The sequence below is a fragment of the Pongo abelii genome, chromosome 19 (genome assembly GCF_028885655.2).
Source record: "Pongo abelii isolate AG06213 chromosome 19, NHGRI_mPonAbe1-v2.0_pri, whole genome shotgun sequence".
Lineage (NCBI taxonomy): Eukaryota > Metazoa > Chordata > Mammalia > Primates > Hominidae > Pongo > Pongo abelii.
Window position 1 is genome coordinate 71847019 of NC_072004.2, and position 10351 is coordinate 71857369.

Here is a 10351-nt window from a genome sequence, read left to right on the forward strand (position 1 = left end):
ACAGGGCTCAGCATCCTTACTATACAAGTAAAGACACTGAGACTCAGATTCTCCAAGCTCACATCTGTTACAGAACAGAGCCAGGGTTAGAAACCAGTCTATTCCAAAACCCTCTAAAAATGATCTCATCATGAATGGATAATCACCATGCCCTAGAGATAGTTTACCCAGTATCGCCAGCACAGCCATGCCTTGAGCCAGCACTATGCCAGGCCCTGTGCTGGAAGCCTTAAATGCATTCTTCCAGTGAATTCTCCCAACAAGCCCTTGAGGTAGACACTATCATTATGCCCCTTTTACAGAAATGGAAGCTGAGGCTGGGAGATAGTCATCAACTTGCCCTAGGTCAACCAAGTATAAGGATTAGATCCAGCGCCAGAGGCAAGAGCAGGTGGGGTGGAGGGAGACAAGACTGTCAGGAGAGCTTGAGTTCCTACCTTCGGTTCATGGACCTTCAGTAAGGGGCTCTAGGAGACCCCTGAACCCCATGAAATTGTGTGCAAATGTATGTATGCTTATTTGAAGGTAGGGGGCAGAAGGAAAGATCTATAGCTTTCAATATTCTCCAAGGAATCCCTGATCACAAAAACATTAGGAATCCTTAACCTAATATAGTGCCTGACATAGAGGCACTCAATATCTGGTGAATGAATGGACACACATGAAAATGAGTGAGTAAATGAATGAATATCCCTCCGTACCCTAGGAGACACCATATATGACCTGGTACACACATCTGTGTGTGTCTTCTGAGATGGCGAAAGATATCCTGGGACCTGAGCCCAACCCACCCCCAGGACTTTTCTCCCAGTCCCAGGGGCCATAGCCAGGTGCTATGACAAGCTCCAAAGAGATGCTTCTCCCACTTTCTCCCCACCCCCACTCCTAACAATGACCAGACAGAGGCGAGAATTATGCAACTCAGACAATGAAGCTGTATTAATTGCCAGGAGGGGGTGAGAGTGAAGCAGGGTCCAGCTGTGAAGTGCTTAGGGAGCAGGAGAGGGGATCTTCCAGTGGGATCTGTGTCCACACGGGGGGCCTCCTAGGCCTGAGCGGGGCTGGGCAGTCTCAGTTCTTGGTGCGAAGGACCTGCTCGTGGGTGGACACCACCTTGCCATCGTGCACATCCATGACCTTGGTGCGGATTTGGCGGCTGGAGGAGGTCACTGGGGAAGAGGCGGAAAGAGGACGTTACCAGAGGTGGACAGACAATGGACTAATCAGGAGTAAGGAGGCCAAGAAGTTGAGGAAACTCAAACTGGCTCCCCGTTGCCCTCTCCCCTGATTACTGCTTCACTCCCTGCTCTTGCCCAAGCACTGATACCATCAACACATTTCTTTCAAACTAGGGCTCCCAAAGGTCAGAGACAGAGTCTTTGTCCTCAGATTAGAGCTTCCTAAGAGCTCACACCCGGCTGGTTCCGTCCATATTCACCCAATGGAGTGGTCTCAGTGGGAAGAGCCCTGTAGGGCCCTCTTCATGGTGCTGACCACAACAGCAATAGGATCTGCCATAGACACCAGGTAGAAGCAAGAGGTGGAGGCTGCCTCTCCTAGCCCTAAGGAGGGTTTAGAAAATAGCTTCTTCCACCCAAGGAGGTTCACAAGGGAAACTGGGTGACAGCACTAGAGCTCAGCCCCTCACAGAGCCCCTAGCCAATGCCTAGACCGGAGCCCAGGCCTGCAGAGGAGGAAGGTCTTACCGTCTCTGGATGACTGCGATCCAGAGGAGAACTGGGAGGAGGAGAGGCTGTGAAGATAGAAAAGGGCAGGATCATTAGATACATGGTGGGGCCGTGAGAGTGCCATGGCGGGGGGCGGACTAAGGGGAGGGCCAAGACTCACTGGGCGTCTTCGCCCTCCAGCAGGCGGCGGTAGGTGGCAATCTCCTGCTCCAGTCGCGTCTTCACGTCCAGCAGGATCTTGTACTCCTGGTTCTGCTGCTCCATCTCGCAGCGGAGCTGGGCCAGCTGCTCCTCCACGCTGCCAATCATCTCCTGGATCTGGGCCAGCTGCATGCAGTAGCGGCCTTTGGTCTCCTCCAGGCTGTTCTCCAGGGATGCTTTCTGTGAGGGAGGGAAAGGGAATCAACGATTAGTGAGTGTGGCCGTTCTCTCCCTGCCAGTCCTGGGTGCACCACTCTGCCTGGCACTATTCCTACCATGCTGAGCTGGGACTGCAGCTCAATCTCCAGGTTCTGCATGGTGCGCCGGAGCTCTGAGATCTCGCTCTTGCCGCTCTGCACCAGCTCGCTGTTGGTGGCCACCTCGCGGTTCAGCTCCTCTGTCTGCAAAAAAGAGAACGCATTCACACCAGAAGGCCCCAGAAGGCAGGTGGTCTGGGTTCCTTCCACCTCAAATGACACCCACCTTGGTGAAGAACCATTCCTCGGCGTCCTTGCGGTTCTTCTCTGCCATCTTCTCATACTGGTCACGCATCTCGTTCAGAATGCGGCTAAGGTCCACGCCAGGTGCAGCGTCCATCTCCACATTGACATCTCCACCCACCTGGCCTCTCAGGGCATTCATCTCCTGCACAGCCAGGGATAGTCCATAGTCAGGAGTTCCACCATGGCAGCGGATTGGGTTTCCTTAATCAGTCCTGAATACTGCCACAATTCTATCTCGACTCTCCCTTCTCTCTCTCTCATTCTCTCTCTCTCTGTCTCTTTTTTTTTTTTTTTTTGGACAGGATCTAGCCTTGTTGCCCAGGCTGGACTCAAACTCCTGTGTTCAAGTGATCCTCCCGTCTCAGCTTCCCAAGTAGCTGGGATTATGGGCACGCACCACTGTACCCAGCCTCCCTGCATTTCTTTTAAGCTGGCTTTTCCATATAGTTCTCACCTCCTCGTGGTTCTTCTTCAGGTAGGCCAGCTCCTCCTTCAGGCTCTCAATCTGCATCTCCAGGTCAGCTCTGGCCAGGGTCAGTTCGTCCAGCACCCTGCGCAGGCCATTGATGTCGGCCTCCACACTCATGCGCAGGTTCAACTCTGTCTCATACCTGGAATGACCCCAGAGAAAAGGAATGAGACACCCATCCTGATCACAGCGAGGGCTTTGTTCTCTTCTCCCTGCAGCTTCTCCCAGAGCTGGTGCCTTGTGGGTGGTTTAAGGAGCCAATCTTGAAAATGGCATGGTTGAACACAGTGCCCATTGATTGCTCAGATATGAACATTCCTGGGGGCTGGGGATAAGGCAGTTCATCTTGCTGCAGAAATCAGGAGGGGGTTGCACTTCTAGCTTCAGCCAACAAATAATGCATAAGTCCTCCAACTATGATTCCTTCCTATACTTCAAGGGCAGCTGGGGAAGTGGAAAGTGCCTCTCCCTAAAGCAGCGGTTCTGAAACCTGGCTGTGGACCAGAATCACCCAGGTAACCTGCTATAAATAGCTGAATCAAAACTCCAAGGGTGGGGCCCAAGAGTCTTATTCTTTTACAAGCACCCCAGGGAGTTTTCATACACCTATCCTGGCACTGGCTAGTTCTATTTGGGAAACACTGCTCCAAAAGTGCCCTACTTTGGGGACACTGGATGTTCTGGCCCACCATTTCAAACTCACTTGGTGCGGAAGTCATCTGCGGCCAGACGGGCATTGTCAATCTGCAGAAGGACATTGGCATTGTCCACTGTGGCTGTGAGAATCTGCAGGATGGAAAGGGCACAGGTAATTTGTCAAATGGACTTCACAAGCTGGACTTCACTGTAGCCTACATTAAGCACTTGCTTCATGTTCTTGCCTGAATTCCCCTTTTCCCCCACAAAACTTGACCATAGCAGCCTAAAGGAAAACAGATGCCCCAGGCCTGTCCTAAGACTTTGCTAACTCATGGTCAACAGAGCGGGTAGATGCAGCCCTAGGCTTAGAATCAAAAGCCCAGGAGTTCTGGTCCCAATTCTGCCACTGACTTGCTGCAAAACCTAATGGGTCTTGGGGCTTCAAGTTCCCCACCTCCAGGTGAGGAGAATAATCTGAGGCTCCCTAGCCCCCCTTCCTGAGCTGACCTCTCTTCTGTCTGCATCAGCCAGCCCTGCCAGTCCTCTGCAGATATGCACATTCCTTTTCAAGCTCACAGGCCATGGGACTTCAGGTGGAACTTTCTCAAGAGATAAAACCCAACTAACACAGGGGATTAGAAAAGAGGACTCAGGGGAAGAATAAGAAGATATATTGGCCCCTGAGTCTGGCTGGAGTTCCCCACCTCATCATTGAATTTCCCTAATCTATGCAAGACATTAGAGCCCAGCTGACTCCCGCAGGAAGGGCTCCCGGGTGATGTGGGAGCAGGGAGGAGGGGACTGGAGTCAGGGCACAAGCCTCCCAGGCTCCCTCTGTGCAGGGCACATCAAGGGGCCACACTGATTGTCTCTGCAGGCTCTCCATGCCCTCCTGGCTGTGGGGAGGGACCAGCCTGTACCAAGGTTTATGGGCGGCAGCAGCCACAGCCCAGACTGGTGAGCTAATGAGTGGTTTGGATGTCTTGCCTGGTCCCGTTAGAGCCTTGCTCCTCCCCTGTGCTGGAGAGCAAGTAGCTGCCTCCTGTGTTGGAAGGTAGGGCACAAGGGCCCCAGCCTTGGCTCTGCCATTAATTTGCTATGTGACCTGCAGCTGGTCACAGCACCTCTCAAAGCTTCAACTGCTTCCTCTAAAAAATGTAAGGACAGGAATCACTGATCTCACATGGTCTGAGGATTTGAGATCAGAAGGGGATGAGGAGGCTGGGGAAGGGAGAGCATCTTCTCACTGATCGGCTCTTAGGGCATCCAAGCCCTCGAAAGAAGGGATCTGGGGTAGACTGTGTCCTATAGAGAAATCTTAAGGTGTCAGCGGCCTGGGGCATGTATTTTTCCCAGAAGGAGCTAGCTGGAATGGTACCTTCTGCTGCCCATTGACCTACCTTGTTCCTCAGGTCCTCGATGGTCTTGAAGTAGGGACTGTAGTCTTTGATCTCAGCGGGCCGCTGCCTCTGGTACCAGTCACGGATCTTCACTTCCAGGTCGGCGTTGGCCTCCTCCAGAGCACGAACCTTGTCCAGGTAGGAGGCCAGGCGGTCGTTGAGGTTCTGCATGGTCACCTTCTCACTGCCCACCAGAAGCCCATCACCACCACCAAAGCCACTACCCAAGCCACCACCCAAGCCACCACCAAAGCTAGCACCAAGGCCACCACCATATCCTCCCCCGAAGCCACTACCAAAGCTACTGCTGCTGCTGAAGCCACCGCCATAGCCGCCTCCCAGCCCGTAGGCTCCCCCAGAGGAGAAGCGGGAGGATGAGACAGACAGGCCGCCCCCGTAGGTGCTGGGGGCACGGCAGGACCCTCCGGCCAGGACGGAGGAGATGCGGCTGGAGCCGCCCCCGATGCCGCCCCCGATGCCACAGGAGCCCTTCATGGAGCTGGAGGAGGTGAACTGGCGGCTGCAGGTGGTCATGGTGCCGAGGAGGGAGGTGAGCAAGCGAGCAGTTGGATGAGTGAAGAGAAGGTGCTCAGGTAAATTGGAAAGGGATGCAAGTGCTTTATACTCATGGGTAAGGGGCGGGCCTGGCACTTTCCATTCCCCTTGGCTTTCATCACCCACAGGCTAGCGCCAACTCCCAGCCAGGTCCCTCCTCTCCTCCGCCTCATCATGTCTGTCATATTTTACTGGAAACTCATTGTTTGGGGTGTTTTGGGCTTTCTTGTCCCGCCGGGCGTGATTCACAGGGGGAGGTGTGGGCCTGCAGGCTACACTTTCCTATGGGGCCCTAGGAGTCCCAGCCCTCAGGAACCCGCGCACTGGGCTCAGCCAGGGTGACAGAGAGCAGGGCCTCTGCACCTTAAACCTAGTTACCTGCTAGCTCTCCATGAACTGGATGGGCCTTTAACATCCATGTAGAGGAAGCCCGCCGCTGCAGGGGACGGATACCCGGCTGGAAAGCACCAGCATGGCAAGGTCACCTTGGGCACAGACGGGCCTCCCTCACCATGACCCTCTATTAGAGACAAGGAGGTCTGGGGGGCCCTCCCAGGCCTGACCTGCCATGCTGTGCTGAGAAGCCTGTCCCATCCCTGAAATACACCCAGCTAGTCAGGTGTATCGTGATTCCCAACCCAACACCCCCATCAAAGAGAAATCCAGGCAGCTCTCCCCAGCCCTGAGCACAGACCCTAATCTCCTCCCTATGGTGAGGATCTCACATCCACCACACCATAGGGCAGGTGGCCTCATGGAGGCCAGGAAACAGCCTGGAGTCAGGTGGGTCCTGGCTCTGCCATTTACGCCTCTGTGACCCAGGGCTTGGCACTTCTCTGAGCCTCAGTGTTCTCATCTGCAAAGTGGGAGTCATACCATCTACTCTGCCTACTGCAGTCAGCTCTGAGAAGCCAATGCGACAATGTATGTGAAAGGGTTTTGTAAACCGAGTATGGCAAGAAGCCTGGTTGGCATTGTTGTAGCCCAGGCTTAGCCCCAAAGTGGCTGGAGCTGCATCCAGGAACAGGCCTAGGGGGGGCCTTTTATTCTTCCAGCCCCAGATATCTTCTCAGACCCCCAGAACATCCCTAGTGTGGGCAGCTCAGGCACCTTCGTTTGAGCCCCTTGTGGAACTGGCCCAGGAGATGTTCTGGGGAGGAGTAGAGGCTGGAGTGGAGCCAGGCTGTGCCAAGGGCAAGGCTGAGGTGGACACAAGGGTCCCTAACTCCTGAAGCCCCAAGGGTCAGGGGACATTTCTAGGAGACCACTTGGTCCTGCTTTGGAGGTGTGTATATCAAAACTTCAGCAATCTCCCAGACAACCTCCCAAAGCAAACCCTTCCGGCCCCCACCCCACCCTCCCATCAGCCCCTCGGCTCCACAGACCCCGGCAGGCATGTTGGGAGGAATGTGGTCGTGTCTGGGGCTGCCTGACGCATCCTATCTCCTCAGACAGGCCCCAACAGCCCCTGCTGGAGGCTCCAATGCTCTTCCTGGGATCAACTGCTCCTAGAAGAGAAGCAGGACCCTCTCTCACCCCACCCCCACCTTGACTGTCACCAAAGAGGAAGCCAGAGAGGGGAGCCCCCCACTACTGTGGCCTAGGAGCTTGGAAGACAATGCTGAGACAGACACCTGAGCTGTGGGCTCCCCAAATCTGCCAGCAAAGGACTCTCGAGGTTGTGAGTAAGCCAGGGCCCCACCCCGCTCCACCCGCCCCTGACAGACACTCCTAATCTCCCTGCAGAGAATGGTCCCCCCACCCTGGCCCAGCCCTACAATTTCCCCAGAGAGAGGCAACAGGGGTTTTGGCTGAGGGACAGATGCTTTTGTTGGGAGGCATGTTGCTGTTGGCTGTGGGGCAAGGGGAGGCTGTGCTCACTGGAGAAAAATGCTGTGTCCAGAGGGATCTGGGAGCGGGAATGGGGTGCAGAGCCCAATACCGGCTTCCTCTGTGTCCCGCCACCCCCACCCACCACCACCACCCTGTCTCCTTCTTATGCAGGGATCAGGAATAGAAGCTCCGGAGCCCGGGACATAGGAACAGCTCTACTTTCCCTTTCATTTGATTCAATAGAACCCAAAAGAAACTCCTTCCTCCCCCTCCTCTGAGGGGAATCCAAAAGATAAAGATGGCAGGGAACCAATGACAGATCAGTCAATCACATAATCTTAAAAGGCACTTCTGCAGCCCCACCCCAACCCCACGCACCAACTCCAGAACCCTAGCATGGAATATAAGCCTGATCCCCCACACCCGGTCTTAGAACCGTGGCCCAACCTGGAGCCTGAGGCCAACCTCTCTACCCCTGCAGACAAGGACTCAGTGACCAAGGAGCTTCAAACGGCCCGGCCAAGCAGGGAGCAGACTTAGAGGACACCACACTCCCCTCCCTTCCCGGATGCCGAAGACATATGGTACTCAGACATTTTAAGGGAGGGCATTTTCTGGGGCATCAGGGGTTAAAGAGTTGCCAGTCCTGACTGCTGAGGCCCAGAGTACCTCCCACCTCTGGACTTCTAGGCAGACTTTGTGTGAGCACCATTACCTGACCCTCCCTCCAGCCTGCCCCAAAAGGAGGGGGGTAAAGGAGGAGCCCCGGGCAGGACCTTTTGTGGTTAGTGAGTCTCCCTGCACCACCCTACATGGGGGAGCCCCGTGCCAATCCAAACAGGTGAAGCAGGCAGGGCCAGGCAGCCCCCGCAGAGCCCACACTGTGTGCTGGGGACCGGGAGATGGCATCCTAAGGAAGGAGGAGACCTCAAGACAGCCCCCGCCCTTGGAATGCATGGCCTGGTGGAAGAGAGGATCCCTGCCTGTAGGAAGGTCCCAGCATGAAAGAGAAGCAGGAATGCACATCGACATTACTTAACATACAAACAAACAGAAGAAAAGCACAGACAAGATTGGTTTCCCAGGGCAGCCATAACAAATACCACAAATTTGATGGCTTAAAACAACTGGCTGGGCACAGTGGCTCACGCCTATAATCCCAGCAATTTGGGAGGCCAAGGCAGGTGGATCACCTGAGGTCAGGAGTTCAAGACCAGCCTGGCCAATATGGTGAAACCCCGTCTCTACTAAAAATACAAAAATTAGCCGGGTGTGGTGGCAGGTGCCTGTAGTCCCAACTACTCGAGAGGCTGAGGCAAAAGAATCACTTGAATCCGGGAGGCAGAGGTTGCAGTGAGCCAAGATCGCACCACTGCACTCCAGCGTGGGCAACAGAGCAAGATTCCATCTCAAAAAAAAACAACAGAAATGTATTCTCTCTGTAATACATTTCTGGAATACATTCTGGGAAACCATAAGCCCTGAATCAAGGTGTTGGCAGGGCCACACTCCCTCTGAAGACTCTGGGGAAGAGCCCTTCCTTGCCTCTTCCAGCTTCTGGTGCCTCCCTGAGTTCCTTGGCTTGTGGCAACATCGCCCTATCTCTGCCTTCATCTTCACGCAGCCTTCATCTCTGTCCTTTTCAGTCTCTTGTAGGACACTCATTGGATTTAGCAATCACTCTAATCCAGTAGGATCTCATCTCAAACCTTACCTTACTTACATCTGCAAAACCCCTATTTCCAAATAAGGGCACATTCTGAGGTCCCAGGTGGACCTGACTTGGGGCAACCCTATTTAACCCACTATACCGCATAACAGACTGGGTGCTCGTCACCTTGCAAAGCAATAGTAAAAACTGGGTGGAGAGATAGATGGTTGAGATGAGATGTGGGGGTGGCCCAATCTGGAAGGCTTCTGGGAACAGCCTTTAGCATGACACGTCAAGTTGCCAGGGGCTGGATGGCAGGGAGCCACGGAATTCTTGGGTCTTGGGTCCGTACTTGACATCATCCAATTTTTTTTTTTTTTTACACAGGGTCTCCCACTGTTGCCCAGACTGGAGTGCAGTGGTGGGATCACGGCTCACTGCAGCCTCAACCTCCTGGGCCCAAGGGATCCTCCCACCTCAGCTTCCCAAGTAGCCAGGACTGCCACCATGCCCAGCTAGTTTTTACTTTTTTGTAGAGACAAGGTCTCACCATGTTGCCAGGCTGGTCTCAAACTCTTGGGCTCAAATGATTCTCCCACCTCAGCCTCCCAAACTGCTGGCATTACAGGCATGAGCCACCACACCCAGCTTCTTTTTTTTTTTTTTTTATTTTGAAATAATGTTAGACTTGGCTGGGTACAGTGGCCCACATGTGTCATCCCAGCACTTTGGGAGGCCAAAATGGGCGGATCACTTGAGGCCAGGAGTTTGAGACCAGCCTGGCCAACATGGCGAAACCCCATCTCTACTAAAAAATACAAAAAGTTAGCTGAGCGTCATGGCTGTAATCTCAGCTACTTGGGAAGCTGAGGCAGGAGAATTGATTGAACCTGGGAGGCGGAGATTGCAGTGAGCCAAGATCACACCACTGCACTCCAGCCTGGGCAACAGAGCAAGAATCTGTCTCCAAAAAAAAAAAAAATGAAATAATGTTAGCCTTTAAGAAAAAGTTACAAAATAGGACAGAGAGTTCCTGTGTATCCTATGTATCCTTCACCCAGCTTCCCCTAATGTGAACATACTACATAAGAATCATACAATTTCTGAAACCAATAAATTAACATTGACACAATACTTTTTTTTTCCCCCCAAGATGGAGTTTTGCTCTTGTTGCCCAGGCTGGAGTGCAGTGGTGCAATCTCGGCTCACTGCAACCTCTGCCTCCCAGGATCAAGCGATTCTCCTGCCTCAGCCTCCCGAGTAGCTAGGACTACAGGCACTCGCCATGAAGACCGGGTAATTTTTTGTATTTTTAGTAGAGATGGGGCTTCGCCATGTTAACCTGGCTGGTCCCGAACTCCTGACCTCAGGTGATCCACTTGCCTCGGCCTCCCAAAGTGCTGAGATTACAG

At 53.7% G+C, this 10351-nt stretch overlaps 1 protein-coding gene across 1 annotated transcript; it reads right to left on the minus strand.

Moving 5' to 3' along the window:
- Positions 1 to 912: 912 nt before the first annotated feature.
- KRT14 (keratin 14) lies at positions 913 to 5495 on the minus strand. Its single transcript, XM_002834337.6, has 8 exons — positions 4901 to 5495; positions 3565 to 3647; positions 2847 to 3003; positions 2373 to 2534; positions 2165 to 2290; positions 1849 to 2069; positions 1707 to 1753; positions 913 to 1169 (listed from the first exon to the last, which is right to left on the minus strand). Exons 1-8 carry the CDS (start codon positions 5432 to 5434, stop codon positions 1072 to 1074), a joined length of 1428 nt encoding a protein of 475 aa, XP_002834383.3. The 5' UTR covers positions 5435 to 5495; the 3' UTR covers positions 913 to 1071.
- Positions 5496 to 10351: the final 4856 nt, after the last annotated feature.

What these genes read in the sequence shown, in the direction of transcription:
- KRT14 (XM_002834337.6), bottom strand. Translation starts at nt 5,434, where the DNA reads ATGACCACCTGCAGCCGCCAGTTCACCTCCTCCAGCTCCATGAAGGGC. An exon ending in AGGAATGGTTCTTCACCAAG is followed by an intron (nt 2,291 to 2,372) that starts GTGGGTGTCATT and finishes TCTTTTTTGCAG; the next exon opens with ACAGAGGAGCTGAACCGCGA. An exon ending in CTGGAGGGCGAAGACGCCCA is followed by an intron (nt 1,754 to 1,848) that starts GTGAGTCTTGGC and finishes CTATCTTCACAG; the next exon opens with CCTCTCCTCCTCCCAGTTCT.